The sequence below is a fragment of the Haliotis rufescens genome, unplaced genomic scaffold (assembly GCF_023055435.1).
Source record: "Haliotis rufescens isolate VD_foot unplaced genomic scaffold, xgHalRufe1.0.p SCAF_33, whole genome shotgun sequence".
NCBI classification, from domain to species: Eukaryota; Metazoa; Mollusca; class Gastropoda; order Lepetellida; family Haliotidae; genus Haliotis; species Haliotis rufescens.
Window position 1 is genome coordinate 536,543 of NW_025964035.1, and position 23,592 is coordinate 560,134.

General features: G+C 40.8%; 1 protein-coding gene across 2 annotated transcripts; it reads left to right on the forward strand.

The window, feature by feature from the left end:
• The first annotated feature begins 1,401 nt into the window (after positions 1 to 1,401).
• LOC124151608 (interleukin enhancer-binding factor 2-like) lies at positions 1,402 to 22,360 on the forward strand. Of its 2 annotated transcripts, XM_046524140.2 has the most exons (15): positions 1,402 to 1,507; positions 3,930 to 4,007; positions 5,005 to 5,047; positions 7,276 to 7,332; positions 7,841 to 7,969; positions 8,164 to 8,266; positions 11,251 to 11,316; positions 12,147 to 12,263; positions 13,925 to 14,003; positions 15,687 to 15,774; positions 16,241 to 16,302; positions 17,431 to 17,545; positions 18,462 to 18,549; positions 18,940 to 19,087; positions 21,319 to 22,360. In XM_046524140.2, exons 1-14 carry the CDS (start codon positions 1,503 to 1,505, stop codon positions 19,083 to 19,085), a joined length of 1,176 nt encoding a protein of 391 aa, XP_046380096.1. In that variant the 5' UTR covers positions 1,402 to 1,502; the 3' UTR covers positions 19,086 to 19,087; positions 21,319 to 22,360. The 2 variants fall into 2 exon arrangements, with proteins under 2 accessions (XP_046380096.1, XP_046380095.1); XM_046524139.2 differs by lacking the exon at positions 1,402 to 1,507 and having other exon boundaries at positions 3,916 to 4,007.
• Positions 22,361 to 23,592: the final 1,232 nt, after the last annotated feature.

Consider the following 23,592-nt stretch of genomic DNA (forward strand, 5'->3'; position numbering starts at 1 on the left):
GCAGATATAGTATTTAGAAGTAACATATATACAGACTAATGAGTATATAAGTAGCAGATATAGTATTTAGAAGTAACATATATACAGTATATAAGAAGCAGATATAGTATTTAGAAGTAACATATATACAGTATATAAGTAGCAGATATAGTATTTAGAAGTAACATATATACAGTATATAAGTAGCAGATATAGTATTTAGAAGTAACATATATACAGTATATAAGTAGCAGATATGGTATATAAATGTAACATATATACAGTATATAAGTAGCAGATATAGTATATAGAAGTACCATATATATAAAGTATATAAGAAGCAGATATAGTGTATAGAAGTTACATATATACAGAATATAAGTAGCAAATATAGTATATAAGTAACATAATAGCAGATATGCTATCAAGGCTACCAGCTGTGCCTATTTACACAGGAAGCTTCTGTTCGTTGTGATAACTGTTAAGAAACCCTACGGTGTCGGGAGACGTCTGCTTCGTTATGCCACAGGGACATATATGTCCCTCCTCTACAACCCTCATTTTGAAGTCGAATAAAATTCAAAATACATCATGCACACTTATACACTTCACAGTTTTGAATAAGGTGGGAAATTCCCTGTTCTGTGGTATCATCCACTGGCATTTTAGGCCAAGCAAAAGTACTGAAAATGACCTCTGAAAATTAGGTACATCGTAAATGTCGCCATTTTTTTACACATTACTAAATCACCACTCACGGCGTTATTTACATGATGTTTTGAAATCTAAAGTTCGGATATTTACTCGGAGAAATGAATTTCAAAAGTAGCATATTAGTGATCACGGGCAACTGACTTTTAGAAAATCACCAATGATCATTCCAAAACGTCTCCGATAACCCTAGAATCGTTTAGAATGTTTTGGAAAATACGCAAACACCAACGCCGAAGTGAACTTTCCGCCATATTGGATAGTGCTCACAAAATCACGTTTCAGGTACACCGGTTATGAGGCGCCTGAAACATCACGTATATTTCAAACTTAGCTGCGATACACACATCCTTGAATCCCTCATACATTTTAGAATCAAATGACCAATGGTCTTTAATTGTCACCAATACGAAGTGGATGGATGAAATCAAGCAAAATAAGTTAGGTGTGAAAACGAACGCTGTGCTCGAAAAAGCACTCGGTTCCAAATTGAAATAAGAGGTATCTACTCTACAGTAGGACTACATCAAATTTCCAAACACAATCTCCTAAATGTGGGAACATGACTGGACAAAACCCGAATCAGTAACGGATATTGACGAATGTAACCGAACATTTCTAGCGGAAAGACCCGAATAGTAGCGAATGATTAAAACCTAGCCACAAAGCTCTGCACATCGTGTGCCCACATTTTCATTGACTGAACCGACACCGCTATCCACAGCATCGAGTGCGTAATTTTTACGCATGCGCAATCGTCACCCGGTACACAATATCCGGACGCCATACACGTGAATCAAAATATCACAAATATGAGGTAAATATGTCAACATTATTGCTTTAATTGGGTTTGAGAGCTGCTGCATGCACTCGGTGTTGTATTTCAAGGGAGAGATTGTACGGAACAGAAAGAAGTGCAATACGATCTGCAAGATACAGTCGGAATTGTCAAAACGCTAAACGTGTTATTGTGTTGTGAGAATGTTACCCAAGGACTAGGCTAGTATAATAAAGACTAGACCTCAAGAAGCATAATTGGCAACAATGCAGTTTACCGGGCGCAGCTTATATAGCTCTATTGCCTAAGGCTGCCGCTCTCTCTTCACAGATCTCGTGTGCCTCTTCGATCCTAATTGGGTTAGCTGTGCTTGGGTTAGGGTAGGTTATTCCCTATCCCCCGCTACCCCTGAGACTCTATCCTTAGCCCTTGGCCCTAGATTAACATATCTTACTGACAAAAACAGTTGTGAAATTATCTTAATTAAAATGTTATAAGAAGGGTCCAGGAGACTCTCTTCATTTTAAGATACTGCTGTAATCTAGACTTTCCAAACATTATAGACTTGCATTGGATATATTTGTATCAGGGTCTGTATGACAAACTGCCCTTGCACCCTTTCCTATCAAGCACCCCTTTACAATAATAAGGGTTAGGTACCCCTTTACGATCGGACACCTCTTCATAGTCCCAAGGGTTGGGCACCACTTGCCAAACAAATAACCCTTTCAGCGTTAGAAATTGGCACTATTCCTATCATGCCTATAGTCCTTGCCAAACTGCCCAATAGTAAAGGTATCATAAGGACTAGTAGAAATTTGCCATTTTTAGGGGTTTTGCTATTTGTTATCATTATAAGGACTAGTGGACTGAAACTGTGAGTTTCTACCGCTGTCTTTAGGTTAGTGTTGGGCAGCCTGTTATGATCCTAAGGGTCAGTTGTGAGGGAGGGTGTGCTAACCATCTCAAGTTAGGGTCACATATTCAGCTCAGCCATCTCTTTTAACAAGTTAATCCAATGTAATTTGAGGAAAGTCCGAACAAGTTTTATCAAGTTTCGTGTTTCATTGAGAAAATGGCTACTGCGCCTGTGGCCTAAAGGTAAACAATCGGGTGCTGATGTTAAACGAGCACTAATTATTTGTGATAGTGTTGTGATCCCATGGTAAAATGTTGGTTAGTTAGATTAACCCATTAGCTTAGCTTCAAACTGGAAACATGAGTTCGATCCACCACCCAGTGCTAATTGAAACCTGAAAATCCAATAAAGTGCACTGCTCCTATTTGACCCGTGAAGATTCCAGGGTAGAATAGGCCTTCAGCAACCCATGCTTGCCGTAAAAGGTGACTATGCTTGTCGTAAAAGGCGACTAACAGGATCGGGTGGTCAGACTCGCTGACTTGGTTGATGCATTTTACGATCCCAATTATGTGGATCGAGGCTCATGATATTAATCACTGGATTGTCTGGTTCAGACTCGATTATTTCCAGACCGCCGTCATATAGCTTGAATATTTCTGAGTTCAGCGTTAAACAACAAACCAACCAACCACTACTCCTATTTAGAAACGCTTCACCAGTCTCGCGAGCCTAATCGGTCATTAGGGTTAGGTGTGTTTCGGTACGTTACCCCCAACTGTATCATTAATGCTTGGATCCTTGAAAGGAAGTACTGGTGAACATAGTATGTTATTGTTAAACAAAACAGGCCATTCATTTGGGGCTGCGAAATGTTTATAACGAACACAGATATAGTGAAATTTTCTGTTTAGTCCTGGCCATTTGCTGTTTATTTTATCATATAAAATTGATGGATATAACGAACATGCTTAGAACGAAGTTATGGATATAGCGAACTCACTTTGTGGTCCGGTGTGTACTCTGTCCACAACAAAGTTTATGTTTGTAACAAACTGTTAATGTCTGAACTGCTCATGCGTCACCAATCAGCCTAATCATGCTAATAGGCTATCAAATCGGCTATAAACAATAGAAGGCAAGTGATTAATTTGATTAAGTACTGACACTTTGTACTCAATTTACACCCACAATCAACAATATTAAAACAGTGATTAGTTCTTGGCCTTGGAGTGGATACATGAGATGTCTTCAAAATTTGGCAACTAGAGTGGGGATATTCAGTATTGATAAAGTTACAATGGCAGACACATCTCGCAAGCGGAAATCTTTTGTGTCTGTATGTCAATGAAACCGTACCAGTAAGAAAGAGTATTTATGGATGTCAACTTCTTTTTTATGAGGTTGACATCCATAAGTTCCCTCCACTGTGAGTATTACTTCTAAATGCCTTTCAAAGACTCGTATTGATCAGAAAGATATTTTAACATGTACTTACTTGTGTTATGTATTTTATGTCCTGAATGTGATGAACAAACAACAAATACCCTTGTTAGGGGAGATATCAAGTTTAGTTCTAACCCTGACAATGCTCCGTTCCAGGAATCTCCGAGGACGTGGGGGACCTCCGATGAGGGGAGGGATGAGACCATCGCATCCCCCATTCAAACCTGGACCTCCGTATGTACATGCTAGGATTTAGGGGTGTCATAACCTATAGCTATATTTATTCCATGATACAGTACATATATCAAGATGTATTGATACTTAATACATGTAATATATATGTTTTGTTGCATGAAATAGCTTGAGTCCATTTGTCAAATGTTAAGCATGTTAAGAGTATCTTCAGCATTTGTTTAATGCTAGTGGAATTCCAGACCTTTATGGGTGTGTTCTCATCAATGATATCCTGTGACCATGATTGTATATTTTACAGACAATTAAAACATGTTTCAGGTTAATTCCACAGTTGTTGGCGTAGTTAGCATGGTTAGCATGTTAGGATACAATTATATCATTAATATAACTCAATTGCAATGTTCATGATAGCAAAAAAAAGTATAATATCACTTTCTAGCAACTTTTGTAAGTTTTTATTCTGTAATTTGATTGAGATCTCGTGACATTAACCCTGACCTCACCAAGGCTCGAGACTGTAAACCTTAAGTCCATTCAGAACGTATTATTCCTGTTGCTCATACAATAGTCTAAATACCGTATTCGACGTAGTAAGCGCCTAGGTCGCTCTCAAAATTAGAAATAGGGGTCTCTTATTGGAATATAATTTTGGTGAGATAAAAAACAGAGATGAAAGATTGTAAATTTTGTGGTTTGTGCTGACAGCCTGAAATGATATAAAAGAAGAATCTGTGCTTATTATACACAACAGATATATTTTTGAGAATTTAATTGCCCATAATTAAGGGTGCATATAACACACGAGTGCATATTAAACACGAATAAATAAGTCTTGTGTACATTGATCAATCAGAAAGGGTCCTAATTGGGATTGTTCACTGGCCAATATATTAGCAAATATTTCCGGGGGCACTTATTATGTCGAATACAGTATGCCATTGTTTTTTTGTATGATTCACTGTGATCAGCAATTGCATAGGAAACTGAGTGACTGTCTGATGGTACAGGAGTTTAATCAGTATTTCCTCCATTTCAGATTCAGAGCATTTATCCCCCATATACCATTTGACTTGGTACAGGTGAGAACTGCCATTTTCATCACATTATTTGATACTTAATTTTGAATGAGTGAGTTGGATTTTACGCTGCTTTTAACATGTTTAACAGTATTTCAAACTGTTCTGATATCGGAATAAGCAATGATGTACATGATCATGATGATAAGGGTTTACAAACATGTTCAGGGTCTGGTCGCATGAGACAGCCTCCGTGGTCTAGTGGTAGAGCGTCCGCCCGGAGAGCGGAAGGTACATGGTTCAATCCCCGTCCGCGTCATACCAAAAGACGTTAAAAGATGGTACTTGTTGTTACCCTGTCTGGCGCTCGGCATTAAGGGGCTAAAACAAGGACTGGTCGGCTCGGAGTCAGTATACTGTGTCTGAGTGGGGTATTCATGTTAAACTGCGGCATGGTATCTCAGTGGGCTAGCACTATAAATCGGCATCAGTCCGGACTAGTACAAGCAGCCACACACACACACACATGCATGCACGTCGCTATATAAGTGCAATAATCTTGGACGCGACGTTAAACCCAATTTCACCTCACCTCACCTGGTCACATGATATGCAAATTAGCTTGTGGCTGTCTCATTATGCTAAGCTGCTCTCTGGTATTTACAGGATTCTGATTGGTAAACACTGGTAAACTCCAGGGCGGGCGGTGGTGTAACCTAGTGGTTAAAGTGTTTGCTCGTCATGCTGAAGACCTGGGTTAAATTCCCCTCATGGTTAAAATGTGTGAAGCCCTTTTCTGTTGTTCCTCGATGTGATATTGCTGGAATATTGCTAAAAGTGGCATCAGAATGACCTTTCATCCAACCAATCAAAGCATCGCTTACCAGATCATGAAAGTGACAGTCGGAATGTGTATTCTAATCATGCAAACTTGAAAACATTAACACGGTGTATTCCGAACGTACAACTGATTCTGTCAAAATTATCGTCTGTCTCTTGCTTCCGTGGGATAAACATTTGAATGGAGGAGGCGTTTGCACGTACATGGGAAGCACTGCCATACAATCTCAACCATATATTAGGCATTCCGGAATGTTCGTGTGTTCAGTTTTCAATATTTTAATCAAGAACTGTGTCAACATATTTTTCAAGCGTAATCTGAAATGGAAGTCGCCAGGTTAAAATGAGTGCCGAAAAGTCTCGAGAAAGCTGCTTTCTAAATTGGCTGATGTCGACTTCTTGTTAGTCATTTCAGTGGTCAGTCATAGCTTGCGAAAGGTCGTTCTGACGTGACCTGTAATGGGATGTCCTCACATGTTTGTTTACCGGCAGCGAGATCTGATTTTAATGAGATTGCTTAAAGCCATACTCCCCCACTCAATCAAGGGTTTTCTATTTCTGTTTGGTTAATATATTGTTTATTCACAGTTTGACCGCATCCACTCTCTGAGCACTACAGCATGTACAGTAGACTTTCTTTCATTACCTATTATTAATATGATAAAATAAGGAAATAACATCCTGTAATGCCGTTTACTGGTTTATTAATATGGTTTACTCACTACAGATAAGAGCACATGCAAGTACGTTGATATGTATCGGATCATGAGCAGGATGTCATGGTGTGTATCCGATCACATAGTTGGTGTATTGTCCCAGCCTTAGTACATTCTCGGTATTTGGTGTAGTATTAGTTGATCTTACCAGACCAAGTGTAGATCATTTCACCAGACTCTGGTTACTGAGTAGTGATCTTACTAAACCGACCCATGAAGATCCGGGGTAGAATAGGTCTTCAGCAACCCTCGCTTGCCGTAAAAAGTGACTATGCTTTTTGTAAGAGGCGGCTAACGGGATCGGATGGTCAGACTTCCTGACTTGGTTGATGCATGTCATTGTATCCCAATTGCGTGGATGGAAGCTCATGATGTCAATCACTGGATTGTCTGGTCCAGACTCGATTATTTACAGACCGCTGTCAAATAGCTGGAATATTGCTGAGTGTGGCGTTAAACAACAAACAAAACAAACAAAACCAAACTCATACTAAACCAAATAGAGATCTATTTTACTAGAGACTATGGCAGGCAGACCAGCGACTGAGGTCGCCTACTTCTAATGTGCGTTTCTCCCCATGTTCTCAATATGTTTGATTGCCATTTCATTATTTACTGAGTACATCATGTGAGTCACGTCTTAGAATAACTGGTCAATAATGTGTATGATTGAGGTCACGTGTAATTATTCCGATCAAGGAACTGTAGATGTCATTATATTTTTGTAAATTTCAGTGCGAGTCAACATTTCCCCGTGCCAAGACAGCCCCAGAGGAGAAGGCTCTCACTGAGGTAATTCCGAGTTCAGGCATTTTCGTATATTGTTAGTGCCAGTATTCAGAACCAAGGGGCTCAAGAGACACTAGACTTGGGGCAAATGGCAGTCCTGGCAAGTGTTATTGGTGTCGTCCTAAACCCTTTTGTTCTTTGTAAGATCCAGGTTAGAATTTGGTCTTCAGCAAGTAATAGCAAACAAGCTTGTTGTAAGAAGCAACATCTACAAAATATATCAATTGCGTAGATTGAGGCTCGTGATGTCGATCGCTTATTGTCTGGTCCAGACTTGAATATTTACAGACCACCGTCAAAAAGCTGGAATATTGCTGAGTACGGCATTAAGCAACAAACCAATAAAATGTTTCCTTGTCATACCCATGTCATCCAGATCGAGCATTTTACTGCTTTTTTTTACTAATCACTCTTCTGCTTGTTTGAGTATTTCCTGAACAAATGACTGCTAAATTAAAAGAGTTTTGAAGATGGAGTCCAGGAGAGTTATTGATGGCTGTTTGTGTTGCAGTCCCTGTTAAAGAGGAACACAGACCTAACCCCTACAGCTCAGGAGCAAGCCTCCATCCTGGCCCTCGTCACCAAGATTCAGGGCATCCTGGACAACCTGGTCATCGCACCCGGCACATTCGATGCCGCTGTAAGTAGATGCATGTCATTGTATCCCTTTTGCTTGGATCAATGAGCTTGATATCAATCACTGGGTTGTCTGGTCCAGACTCAATTATTTATAGCCTGTGTCATATAGCTGGAATATGGCTGAGTGCAGAGTTAAACAAACTACACACACTAACATACTCACATGCAAGCAATCCCATCTTGTTCGTGTTGCAGCAAGTGGAGGAGGTGCGACAAGTTGGATCTTTCAAGAAAGGCACCATGATGGGCGGTCACAATGTTGCAGATATTGTTGTCATGCTGAAGACTCTACCTACAAGTAAGTCAGATAATATAACGCACCTGCCACACATAGTCATTGTTTTCCCCACAGGGGATTCCAGGTTAGAAGTCTGCCTCCATGGTCTGGTTGTAGAGCGTCCGTCCAGAGAGCGGAAGGTCTGGGGTCGTACCAAAAAACATTAAAAGATGGTACTTGTTGTTACCCTGTCTGGCGCACAGCATTAAGGGGCTAAAACAAGGACTGGTCGGCTCGGAGTCAGTATACTGTGTCTGAGTGACGTATTCATGTTAAACTGCTGTGTGGTTTCTCAGTGGGCTAGCATCAGTCAAGACAAGTACAAGCAGCCACACACACATTCATGCACATTTCATCTTAACTCACCAGTTTAGAATCGGTCCCGAGGGCCCCACTTTCAACGAACGATCATAGGGCTATGCAGGCTGTAATTCTGTGTTAAGAGTATGTGAGTTACAATCACTTTGTGGAACGGGGCCAAGCAAGCTGTGCTTGGCGTAAGAGGGTACTTATGGATTTGGTGATCACTCATTGACTTATGTGATGACATGGAACTGTACCCCAATGCCGTGTCTCATTGCTCATAATAATGGCCATGAGGTTGGTCTTGCCAAGCCTCAATTATTTGCCATATAGCTGGACCCCTCGTGGGGATTCTGGGTTAGAACTATGCTGTTTGTAAGAGTGAGTGAGTAAGTTTGGTTTAACGCCGCTTTTAACATTATTCCAATTACATCACAGCGTGTCAGCTTAATGTGGGAGGAAAGCCCGAAGTGATGCAGGTCTAAGACGTTTACCACTTCGGTGAAACCCACAAGCACGGGTATGGTGCTGACAAACCTAGAAACATAATTGGGGCGAACCGGGATTCAAACCCATAATCATAGGTTTCTGGCGTGCCCAAGGGACGCAACTCTGCACAGCGAATCGCGGCGCCTTAGATGACTGGGCCACCCGTGCCCCTTGTTTGTAAGAGGCCAAATGGATGGGCAGGATAAGTGACTTTTAGTAGTGCCCTGGTACACTGACAGCATAGATCAGCATCACATAGCTGAATGAAATATTGCTGAATGCAGCATTAAACAACAAACAAACAAACAAACCTATTGCTGGAACACTGCTGAATGTGGGCCACGTTGAACGAACACCGAATGACAGATTATAGGTGTACGGTTTAATGATAGTGGTATTTTGGGGTCCACATTGGACTTATTTTAACTTTTCTTATGGGTAATGTGGGAATGAGGGTTGCCACATGTCATGGTATTGCAGTTTATTGTGTTCTGTTGCATTCCTTATTTGTGCCAGGATCTGATGATTGTGGGTTTGAATCACAGCTTCACGCCATGTGTGTGTTCATTGTTTTAGTGGTAGTCTTTCCTCGCTCTTTACGCTGACACACTGGGATATAACTGAAATACTTTTCAAATTCAAAGTGGAATAAAACCCAGCCATCTCACACTCCAAAAGGACACAATGTTTGGGATCGGGCAAAAGCCTCTTAATGAAATAATTGTCATAATGTCAATTGACTTTCTCATAAATATTGTCCCTAAGTAAAAAGTGAACATTACTCCTCTCTTTGAAATTGAGTTACAACAAGAGTTACCCCCCTTCTTGCCCAACAAGAGTTGTCCCCCTTCAACTAGTTCAAGGCATGTCCTGTTTCCAATTTCAGGCATTTTTGGATGTTTCCATGGTATGATTTGTATAACTACTCAGATCTTTTAAAGACCATCTGTAGCCTATCAGTGGTAGATATACGTAGGCATACCCACAAACAAGACAGAGAATCTTACCTGTATCATTGATATGTTGGTGCTATTCAGTTCTCTATGATACCCGTGAAGATCCGGAGTAGAATAGGTCTTCAGCAATCCATGCTTGCCTTAAAAGGCGACAACGCTTGTCGTAAGAGGCGACTAACAGGATGGGGTGGTCAGACTCACTGACTTGGTTAGCGTATGTCATTGGTCCAAATTACGTGGATTGATGCTCATGATGTCAATCACTGGATTGTCTGGTCCAGACTTGATTATTTACAGACCGCCGTCATAAAGCTGGAATATTGCTGAGTGCGGCGTTAAACAAAAAACAAACAAACAGTCTTCTATGCCAGGGAGAATCAACAATGCTATCAACATTGTAAAGTACAAAAGTTACCAGTAATTTTCTGAAGTGCTCTCTCTATGGTTATTATTAAGGCGCCTAAAAATACCCAAACACACAGCTTTGATTCAACTGAATCTTTTGCAGATTAGCCATCATATGTTGCTGTGTAACATCTATTGCACTACATTATTATTCTATTATTTGTTCATAAATTAATAAATTATGTGACCCGTGAAGATTCCGGGATAGAATAGGTCTTCAGCAACCCAGGCTTGCCGTAAACGGTGACTATGCTTGTCGTAAAAGGCGACTAACGGTATCTGGTGGTCAGGCTCGCTGACTTGGTTGATGAATGTCATCAATCTCAATTGCGTGGATTGATGCTCATGATATCAATCACTGGATTGTCTGGTCCAGACTCGATTATTTACAGACCGCCGTCATATAGCTGGAATATTGCTGAGTTCGGCGTTAAACAACCAATCAACCAACCATAAATTATGCAAATTTGAACAAAAGCCTTAAATTTAAATGCCTTTGTTTAAATGGTAAATTGTTCAAGAGTTGAAGCTGTTGAGAAATTTCACCTGATCTGTCTTTTGCTCATGGCTTCACTGTTACTGTGTCACGATGTCAAAGCTGTGGGATGTTTCAAATTTGGGATTTAGAAATAAGAATGTATTTGGGTAAAAATATTTAGATTTATGGGATTCAATCACATTTAAAACAAAATTCAACCAAACAGATTACAATACACACATATTCTTCAATTACCTTTAAGTGCAAAACAGATTGGTAGATGGATTTGCTCGCTTCCTTTGTTTGCTACTTAACATGAGATTGGGCTGTACACCAGTATCCATATTATAGATATATTGGTTGTATTTCTTCAGAGGAAGCGGTGGCGTCGCTAGGCAACAAAGTATTGGAAGAACTTAAGGTGCAGGAACCCAATGAAGGTGAGAGTCACAAGGGTCGTCAATGACGCCCAGTGGTAATCGATGATATCACAATGGTCTGCAAATGGTATTTCAGGGTTCAATTTAGCTATAGAAAACAGGCACCAGGGCACCCTATTGAAAAATGTAAGCTAATATTTATGTCTATATGCACCAATTGCATGTATATCTTTGCAAGTTTGTGTCTGACGAACCATTACTTGTCCACACAACGGCAATCTTTGAATGCATGCAATACCTCTATGCTTTATTTATCATTCTACATCACTAATAGCTGTGTTATATGTATTTTATAACACAGTCATCAGTGGTATCAGATAGGGTTGGGGCGATACACCAACTGTGCGATCCGATACGTATCACGATACCTTACGATCCGATATGTATCACGATACTTGCATGTGCTCTTACCTGTGGCAGGTAAGCCATCTTTTTCATAGAGAGGATGGCCAAATACCTAGCACACTGATGATTTACAGTTGGCAGTGTCAAGTATGGCACAACAAATGAAAATATGTATGTTTTCACTATTAACTTGCAGTACTGATTAGTGTTTATTTTTTACTTAGTGTGCGACTGTGATCAATACTTGTATCGAGAAGTAAAAAATTGCGATGCACCGATGCATCAGTGTATTATGCGTCTTTGTATCAACTTTGATACATTTATAGGACCAGGGTGCCACCTGGTTATGTCCTTAAAGTGAGCCATGTATTTCACTGGAGCAACATCTCCTGTTGCAGCCAGTTTGGGATGATCGACAAAAGGAAAGATCCCAATTATCCCGGATTCTGTCGTCGTGTGTTGAGGTTAAGTGTCCTATATTTCAGTGCTGAGTATGCTGACAAATGACTCGGGGTTTGAGATCAGTTCTGCTGACGCCAGCGTGAAGGGTCTGATCACCACCATCCCACCAAACCTGAAGAAGCTGGACCCAGAACTACATTGTACGTACACCCACTGCAGCATGTAGCATGTCTGCCCACGCGTTCTCCTCCCTATCTCCTCGCCTCTCTCTTCCTCAACAACATTCACCCATCCATATATCTCTCTCTCTCCTCTCTCTCTCTCTCCTCTCTCTCTCTCTCTTTATCAGACTCTCGCTGCAGCATCAGACTCTCCGCCCACACGTTCTCTTCCCTATCTCCTCCCCTTTCTCTTCCTCAACATTCACCCATCCATATCTCTCTCTCTCTCTCTCTCTCTCTCTCTCCTCTCTCTCTCTCTCTTTATCAGACTCTCGCTGCAGCATCAGACTCTCCGCCCACACGTTCTCTTCCCTATCTCCTCCCCTTTCTCTTCCTCAACATTCACCCATCCATATATCTCTCTCTCTCTCTCTCTCTCTTTATCAGACTCTCGCTGCAGCATCAGACTCTCCGCCCACGCGTTCTCTTCCCTATCTCCTCGCATCTCTCTTCCTCAACAACATTCACCCATCCATATATCTCTCTCTCTCCTCTCTCTCTCTCTCCTCTCTCTCTCTCTCTTTATCAGACTCTCGCTGCAGCATCAGACTCTCCGCCCACACGTTCTCTTCCCTATCTCCTCCCCTTTCTCTTCCTCAACATTCACCCATCCATATCTCTCTCTCTCTCTCTCTCTCTCTCTCTCTCTCTCTCCTCTCTCTCTCTCTCTTTATCAGACTCTCGCTGCAGCATCAGACTCTCCGCCCACACGTTCTCTTCCCTATCTCCTCCCCTTTCTCTTCCTCAACATTCACCCATCCATATCTCTCTCTCTCTCTCTCTCTCTCTCTCTCTCTCTCTCTCTCCTCTCTCTCTCTCTCTTTATCAGACTCTCGCTGCAGCATCAGACTCTCCGCCCACACGTTCTCTTCCCTATCTCCTCCCCTTTCTCTTCCTCAACATTCACCCATCCATATATCTCTCTCTCTCTCTCTCTCTCTCTCTCTCTCTCTCTCTCCTCTCTCTCTCTCTCTTTATCAGACTCTCGCTGCAGCATCAGACTCTCCGCCCACACGTTCTCTTCCCTATCTCCTCCCCTTTCTCTTCCTCAACATTCACCCATCCATATCTCTCTCTCTCTCTCTCTCTCTCTCTCTCTCTCTCTCTCTCTCTCTCTTTATCAGACTCTCGCTGCAGCATCAGACTCTCCGCCCACGCGTTCTCTTCCCTATCTCCTCGCATCTCTCTTCCTCAACAACATTCACCAATCCATATCTCTCTCTCTCTCTCTCTCTCTCTCTCTCTCTCTTTATCAGACTCTCGCTGCAGCATCAGACTCTCCGCCCACACGTTCTCTTCCCTATCTCCTCCCCTCTCTCTTCCTCAACATTCACCCATCCATTTCTTTCTCTCTCTTTCTCTCTCTCTCTTTATCTCCCTCTCTCTTTATCAGACTCTCGCTGCAGCATCCCTTAAAAAAAAAACCTTATGAAGAAAACAAGAGCTTCTCTATCTCTATACAGTCATATTACTGTAATTATTATAAATGACCTGCACTTTATACAGGATTTGTCCAACCAAAACAAATGTAATATATTATAATGAACGACACAAACGAACCTTCCCAAGCTAAATAGTAAGCAAACATTCTGTGAGCCTTCATGATTGTGTGGTTGCTATGTTTGTGTGTGTTCTTTCAGTGGATGGTAAGGTGATGCAGGGTCATCTAGCAGCTGTCAGACATGCAAGGTGGTTTGAAGAGAACGCTGTGCACTCAAGGTATGATACAAGGTTTATTATCAGACAGACCAGGGATTTAACTACATGTGCTCAAAGGCCGATATTCAACCCCAAGGCTGCTGCAAATGTAATTAAAATTTCCCATTTTTGGAACTGAAAATTTCCCAAATCATGTTACAATATACTAATATATATAACAACTAATATCTTGGCTTAGAAGTAGCCTGTATTCACAGATATTACACGGCCAATAAATAGAACAGGTTTTAATGCTTTGTTTTATATTATTGCATTCAATGCAATCTCCAAATACCTCTGAATTTATTAAGTTATGAACTTTTAACAAATCCCCATTTTGAACAAAAGAAATGTTTTTCCCAATTTGTCTGCCAGGGGCACTTGGTTAAAAATCCAAGATAAAGTCCTAGCAGACAGACAGACAGATAGACCATAATACAATCAAGTTGGAAAAGATATTTCAAAGATAGAAATGCCTATTTTTTCAAGTGTCCCACAGGGCATTATTCATAAAGATGTTTCAGTGTGATCTTTGGAATGTTGGTTGGTTGATTTGTTGTTTAACGCCGCACTCAGCAATATTCCAGCTATATGGCGGCGGTTTGTAAATAATCAAGTCTGGACCAGACAATCCAGTGATTAACATCCTGAGCATCGATCCACGTAATTGGGATCGATGACATGCAGCAACCAAGTCAGCGAGTCTGACACCCTTTGGAATGTAAGTGTGCTAGAAGAAAACGTTTGCTTCATCTGCTGGCTTCATGAGTATCTTTTCATAATAATAAGCAGTCCTATTTTAGAAGGGGGTCCAGGTGGCCTAGTCGTCTAAGGCGCCGCGATTCGCTGTGCAAGTTGCATCCCTCGGGCACGCCAGAAACCTATGATTGTGGGTTCGAATCCCGGTTCGCCACGATTATGTTTCTAGGTTTGTCAGCACCATACCCGTGCTCATGGGTTTCACGGAAGTGGTAAACATCTTAGACCTGCATCACTTCGGGCTTCCCTCCCATATTAAGTTGACACGCCGTGATATAACTGGAATAATGTTAAAAGCAGCGTTAAACCCAACTCCCTCCTATTTTAGGAAAGTTCCCTTCCTCTTCATTGAGATTGCTAATGCCCAACATTATTTTGTGCATCATGGTGCATTAGGCATGTTCACATGTTTATCATTGTCCATGTGTTTATCATGTTTACTTGTGCGAAAGTACATTTATCACTGGCTTCATGTAACAACCATTGTCACAAGGTACTGTTTGTTGTTTAAAGTTATTATTCATAAGTGTTCCCTTGGGCGCTGGGAACATATTTTAATCATGCCTTTTTTTTCCTTATCTTTAGTGCTTGACAAAGAATTTTGGTCTGACATCTAATGATGGATGTTGTCGGTTGACTTGAGTCTTTTGAAGGTTTCAGTTGTTGGTAGATTGATGAGATGATTGGTGAAACATTCTCTTCTTGGTTGAGCAGTCACATGATGTGACTTCAAAATATGTTCAAGGGAGATAACTTCAAATGTTTTCAAATTGTCTCCCCTTTACATCACTAAGGTTTGAAAAAGACTCTGCATGGCGTTAGTAAACCTATTTCATGCATTGACCAAATAATTCAAAGCATCTTGAGTTGGCAGTTAGCAATGTTTTTCATCCAGTCAAATTCCAGCCCACAGTTTGTTTTACAATAGTGTTTGTCTCCCTCCAGCATCAAGGTGCTGATTCGACTCCTGCGAGATCTGAAGAACAGGTTTGAAGGCTTGCAGCCCCTCACACCGTGGATAATTGACCTGATGGTGAGACTCACTGCACCCTGGCACACTCATCTTGTGTGCCACATCGATTGTTCCTCAGACGTGCCAGAATCCATTTGTTGAGGGTCACTTATTGATGAGTTCTTTAATGCACCCTGAACTAATATTTCTTACCAGAAAGAGATGTCCGTAATATGTTACATGCTCTCTACCTTTTGAATTAATGATCCGTTTTTGCTTGCCCCACAGTCATTAAAATCAGATCTTACTGCTCTCTATGGCAACACAAAGATGTGAGGACATCCCATTACAGGTCATGTCAGAATGACCTTTTGCAAACTTTGATCGACCAATGAAATCGCTTAACAAGACCTTGACATTAGTCAATCAGCTTTTCTTGAGCAGACAAGTGACTTCCATTCAAGACTACAAATATTGCTTCAAAATTAGTAAAATGAACACAGAAAATTGATGAGGGGAGTATGTGATGCTGATGTTACTGTTGCAGGGTCACTATGCCGTGATGAACAACCCCTCCCGCCAGCCCCTACCCATCAACGTTGCATTTAAGTAAGTAGAAATAGTCATCAGAGAATTGACACACAACTCATAAATCTGTCTGAACTTGTTCCCCTGTTTGAATGTGACGCAAACTTAGCGCTTTACCCAACATCCAACCGCCTCTGTGGTCTAGTGGAGAGCGGAAGGTCCGGGGTTTGAACCCTGGCCTCATCATACCAAAAGACGTTAAAAGATGGTACTTGATGTTACCTTGACTGGCGCTCGGCACGTAGTTCGCTATTTATTTTCACATGATACCGAGAACTAATGAATGCTATGTTAGTGTTGTCCAATCACAGCCCTCAACAAATCAGCTGCTGCCTGTTTACTGGTGTTTAGGTAGACAGGAGCCCAGTCTAGAATCTGTCAACGATGAATGTTTTGCCATTGTTTTGCCCAAGTTTTCTGCAATGTTTTTTCTTAAAATGATTCCTGATCAAAATCAGGAAGACCTTTGTGTCGCAAATATGATTGTGTTTCAGAAATGATGGCCGTCCCATAAACGTGATGAACAATGAATTCATCTTGCCTATTATTTGGTTCTGTTGAGAATTGACTTCAATATTTTGCGTTAACATATAAAAAACAATGGTGTGCACGCTGCGTAAACACGTGTTGCAGATTTATGCAAAGTGTGCAGATCGGTTTTTACAACTCCAAAGATGCAAAATATAGAAAGTCAGTCCTTATATAAATAAATACGCCACAATAATAGCTTTAATCATTAACACACAAAAAATGTGACACCATTCAGAGCAAGAATACAACACAAGCCCTGCCTATTCTATTATCAGCCAATCAAGAAACAATAGTCCGTTGGTGGGCGGGGCCTAATTATTGGGGTTTAAGGAAAATTGCTTGACTAACCATGGAATTGCTTGCAATATATTTATATGGACTATTAACCTGGCAGTGGATATGAAGTCCTCCTGGGTTCCAATCCCAGTTTGCCCCGATTATGTTTCTAGGTTTCTCAGCACCATACCCATGCTAATCAATTTCACTGAAGTGGTAAACATCTGAGGCCTGAATCCCCTGGGGCTTTTGAAGCTGACATGCTGTGATATAAATGGAATACTGTTCAAAAGCACTCACTGTCTCACTCACTCACTCACTCACTCACTCACTCACTTTCAGGCGATGTCTGCAGCTGCTAGCGGCCGGCTTCTTCCTACCTGGGTCGGTCGGCATCACAGACCCATGTGAGCAGGGGACAGTCCGCGTCCACACAGTCATGACCCTTGAACAACAGGTAGTGTAAAGACATGCATTATGTCATGCAATAGACCAGATAGAACTTCTGCCGTCATCATAAATAAATAAGACTGACTAGTAATTCAGATACATCTATCAACAATTTCACCTGACCATTAATTTTGTGAAGTAAGTTGTATTATGATGGGGATATATTGGCAGAAAGGAAGGATGGGCATCAGGCTCGACTTCTAGCTTGACCAACCAAACTGTTTCTGGCTGCTTTTCAACATTTTGAGTCCATAACTTGCTCATGTTCAAATATTTGAACTATGATTCCTGTCACCTCTAAGCCTCATTCCCACTGTTCAGCCTTACACCTACGTTTGGTGTTATCATTTATCTGAAACAAAGTCTGTTACTCTTTCGTGTGAACCCTTCTGCTTAATTAAAAAACAGTTTGAAAGTAAACTTTCTAAATGTTTTGCTCATTTCTAAAATCGGATCTAATGGGCCAAAAAGGCCACTTATCATACCCCGTCCTTTCTACTTGCCAACAGGCTAGCATGTACATGAGAATGATTCCTTAGGGAGAGGTTTTATTACCATGGTGTGATGTTCCTTACAACACCTAAACCAGTCAGTCCACCATTCAATCAGACCATCGTTCCTTCATTCAATCCATCCTTCATTCAATCAGTCCATAGGTCCTTCGGTCAATCATTTAATCAGTCAATCAATCAATCATTAATCAGTCCATCAGTCCAATCGGCCCTTCGTTCAATCAGTCAACCGATCTATCAGTCCATTGGTAAGTCGGTCCTTAGTTCAATCAGTCCATCAGTCCATCAATCAGTTAATCATCCACAAGTCAATCAGTCCATCAGTGATTCCATCAATCTATTAATTATTCCACCAGTCATTCAGTCAGTCCGCCAGTCCATCATTCCATCAATCATGCCTTCTGTTTGCAGGACCAGGTGTGTTTCACGGCTCAGACGTTGCTCAGAGTTCTCAGTCACGGTGGTTTCAAACAGATCCTTGGCATGGAGGGCAACTCAAGTAAGTCTCACACTGTGGACCTGTGAAGATCCGGGGTAGAATAGGTCTTCAGCAGCCCATGCTTGTCGTTAGAGGCAACTATGCTTGTCATAAGTGGCCACTAACGGGATCGGGTGGTCAGGCTTGCTGACTTCGTTAAAGCATGTCATCTCAATTGCGTGGATCGATGCTTATGATATCAATCACTGGATTGTCTGATCCAGACTCGATTATTTCCAGACTGCTGTCATATAGCTAGAATATTGCTGAATGCGGTGTTAAACAACAAACAAAACAACATCAAGGACCCACATTTCTTAGTGCTTCCTCCCACGATAATCTGGCACTTTGATACAACAGAAATACTGTTGAATACAGCATACAGCTCACTCCATTGCATTTGTGTGTCAGGTATTGCCACAGAGATGAGCGTGTGGGAGGGCGTGGTGGTCACCCCATCAGACAAGGCCTACGAGAAGATCGAGAGGAAGGAGGGAGAGGAAGAAGAGGAAGAAGGAGGAGACGATGAAGGCATGGACACTCAGGAGGGCCAGTAGTGGTGAGTTGCATTGTGGGTAATGTGTTCGCTCACCAAGACAAAAACCCAGGTTTTAAATTCCCCACATGAGTACAATGTGTGAAGAGTTTGACTGTACCCTGATACAACATGTACAAAGGAGGGCCAGTAGTGGTGAGTAGCATTGTGGGTAATGTATTTGCTGATCAAGACGAAGGCCCGGGTTTGATTCTCCACATGGGTACAATGTTTGGAGAGTAAGCCCTGATCTCTACTAGAGTCAGTTATGGAGTGATTGTAAACCTCACAATCTTTATGGGAAGGTAGCATCGTTTTTAATGTGTTCACACTTCAAGACGAAGGCCCCAATATGTAAATTCAGAGTTAAAGGGGAAGTGTACACGCAAAAATCACTTTCTTTCTTTTTCTAAAACAAAACGCAATTTTAGAATTAGTTAGTATCTGTGTTTGAAAATATACGCTCATTTTTTTCACAGTGAAAGTAGGAAGCTCACAATAGTGTTAAAATGATATGTCGTTATGAGGCCTTCGTTTTACGAGCGAAATAGGCCTGAGTTATCCCCCTTAGATTATGACGTAATTGGTGCCAATTCAACTGGGTCCCTGTCTATTCTCAACGCAAAAGATATCAAGGACCAGTTTGCGGTAAAACAACATGGTCTACGACACACTCCGGCGCAGTGGTGACTCAGCATAACACAATTCTGGCTGGCATCTGAGACGCTAGAATCACAAAACTGTACCTACACCACGTGAAGCGGCTCTAACAAAGCATGATGACATCATAATGTTTATCAATTGGCACCAATGACGTCATATTGCAAGGGGCATAAGCCATGGTGTTTTTGTTATGGAAATAGAACACTTGGTAAATGTGAAAAATATAAATCGTTTTAATGCAAAAAATATGTTAATTAAATATGATGTTTTTATATTTTTGTCTATGACACTTCTATGTTAACACTTTTAATGTGGAAAAAGTACAAGAAAAATTGGTTCATTTCCGTGTGAACTTGCCCTTTAAGGTTACGTTTTTGTATGATGTGGTTGCTAGTGTTGATAGTGTCATTGGTGATCCTGCTATCAACCACTGGTTTGCATAATCAAGGCTGACATAATTACAAGCTGCCCTTTTACAGCATAATTATTCCTGGTTGGCCTAAAACTGTGTAAGTGTCATAAGTTTGACAATCTGATTAAAATCAGATCTTAGTTTTCGCTACCGCTTATCAAAGATCTGAGGACATCCCATTACGGATCATGTTAGAACGACCTTTTGCAAATTTTGACCGACCAATGAAATGACTGACAAGAAATCGACATTAGCCAATCAGAAGGCAGCTTTCTCGAGCTTTACGACACTAGTTTCAAACTGGCGACTATGCTTCCAAACATATTTTGACGTTTTCTCGATTAAAAAAATTAAAACTGACAAGAAGAACATTCTGGAATGGCTTATAGATGGCCAAGATTGTATGGATATAATCATAAAACCTGTAACTGTCGTTCGGAATACCCCGTGTTAAATAATTCGTGGTTGCATGATTAGAAAACACATTCCGACTGTCACTTTCATGATCTGGTAAGCGACGCTCTGATTGGTTGTATGAAAGGTCGTTCTGACGTGACCCTTAATGGGATGTCCTCAGATCTTTGTTTAGCATAGCGAGAACTAAGATCTGATTTTAATGAGATTGTATTTTGAGATCTTTTACTCTAGTACGATGTGTCCCCCTGCCTGAAAATTTGACAACTTTTCCATATTCTTATGAAACTGAAGGAGGCATGGGTTTTTAGCCAATCAGATGACAGCTTTCTAAAGTGATTCAGCTTCATGTCTTTACTGCCTCCATTCACAATTTCTTTTTTAACAAAGGAAAACCCACAAAAAAACAAATATCCATTCAATGGTACTCTATCTTGATGTAGGTGTTATGGTGCTGAGAAATGAGAGGGTGTGTAAAATATCCTACAATATGATGACACATCCTTTATTATTTACATTCTGAAATGACTATTTAAGTTCATTTTCAAGATACAGAAAACAGGTATGATGGTACCGAGAATTTAGAAGCCTTGACACTGCTTTACTGAGTTCCAAGTCCAACTGCTGTGACCTTCTGTGAAGGGGTTGTCAGATCTTCACATATAGAGGTATAGAAGTAAAAGGCCTGATTTTAATTAGATTGAAAACAACATTCAATCTCTCTCATCTGATCCTGAATGAAAACCTCTTTTGTTTTGTTTTCCAGATTCCAGCTGCTCAGACAAGATAGAAGCACTGACTAGAAGCCATTTGCAACATTGAGAAAAGAAAGACAAAATTGTTCCAACTAATAGAAATCCTGCCATCATTAAAAATACCTCTGTTTTGCGCAACATGATCTGTTCATGTGAAGAGGGCTGTTTAGTTTGTTCTATCCAGACAATTAAATGATTTCAGATGGACTGAGAGGCCTACGCTTGTGTGGGTCATATGTATAATAAGGCTGGTAAATAGATGTTTACTAGTCAAAGCTATTTTGCCCAAGACAAGGGCTTTTTGTGTGGCCTAATGAGGTCTGTTTGTATAGAAATGTATGCATTTAGTATCATGGTCAAACTCATACATTATTCCCATCACATCATGTCCTATGCCATAAATGCCCCCTGGGGCGGTGGGGGTAGCTTAGTGGTTAAACGTTCGCTCATCACACCTGAAGACCCGAGGTTCGATTCCCCACATGGGTACAATGTGTGAAGCCCATTTCTGGTGTCTCGTGGTTTAAAACCATGCTCACTCTCTCATAAATGCGACTCTTTTCTTAATCTGATGGCCATTGCAGTTCTGTGTCAGTGTACGGCAGACAATCAACCCACCACCAGCAGTGAGTAAAGTACACGCAAAACACAAGACTGTCATGTCAATGTATTATTGAAAATTGATGATAATTAGGATAAGGACTAATGGCTTCACAGTCTGGTCAATTTTCAGTGTACAGACAAACCACTGGTCAAGATATACCAGGCTACTGGATACCATTTTTATGTGCATTACCTTTAAAAAATATGTCGTTTATGTGTTATCGAATAACCAGCCATTTCACAATTACATCTGTATAGAACTCCTACATTGTATGGCAAAACTTTCACATGGAATGTTTAGATTGTGAATTTGCATATATTTTTTACTGATTTTAAAAAACACACACACACACTGGATATCCTCGATCGAAATGTGGATGTTGTACATTGCAAGCATGTATGTTTCCTATTTTACCATTTTCATGTTGTCATTAAAATCATCTTTTTGTATCATTGATGTTGTGTCTTTTGGGTGCAACCATCGTATGACGCTCTTTAAGATTGTACCTTCAAAGTTGTGAAATACGAAATAAATGAGGCTGTATCATTGTCTCTCTTATTTCTGGCTCAGGTAGGTAAATCAGTCAGCCACATCAGCCATGACTGCTGTTGCTTAACACTGAGACTGGGCTTTCCTCTCCCTGAGCTGAAACCCTGAAATACTATTTTCTGACTGAAACACACCTCATTGCTGTGTGCCACTGAAACAGCCTACGTAGACCTCTTGCCGTTGCACTTAGCGATGACCGCAACTCCCATACCTTAACATAGACTTACAACAGTCATAGTGGGAAGGATGTTTTGTACAACCGCACCCAGGGCCTGGTACACACATCTTAGCGCAATGAGCCATAAGCCTATGTTAAGGTATGGGAGTTTCCTTTGTGTTGAGATCGCTCCGTGGAACCAGGCTCCGAATCACACTATTCACCACATGAAACAGTTTATTCTGATTTTATCCTTTTATTTCAAAATATGAATACATATGTGCATAGATATTCTAAAAGTTACAAAATCTATTTCCTTTGATTCACAAGTTTCCAAGTATATCAACAGGGTATACATGACATTTTCTACAGATGCTACATGAGGGACAGAAGCAGTTTGTGATCACCCTTGAATATTGGAGGCCGAGAAATACTACACATACACAGAAGACTGAAAATATAGCTTACTATCTTCAAGTCCTACTGGACCTACAAGGCACTTGGTTTTAGCCGCAATGTTTAGTACACTGCTTGGGTATACATGGAATACTTCAAATATAACAAGAAGCATTCAACAGCTTGATATATGGATGATTTAGATAGTAATCTACGGCAACTGGGAATTCAGGATTATCTGTCGCGAGTGAATTAATTTTGCAAGTTCCTAGATTTGCTATAGGTTCTTTATGTTACCCAGTCAATTTTCTTGGGACATAAAGAAAAATGTGGTTTTCTTGATCTCAAATGGAGACGTCGGCTCCATTACTCTGTTGTTGGAACGACCTCACATGTAATCGTTCGTGGCATCATGAACAATGGATGACGTCATCTCAATTATTTGCGTTCATATGACGTCACGTTGCTGTGGGCCTCTTCGCACATTGAAAACAATTGAACAATAGTTGTGACGCTCAGTGAGAAAATCTTAAAATTTCGCCTATAGCCGTGTCATGGGTAGTATACGATGAAGAATCC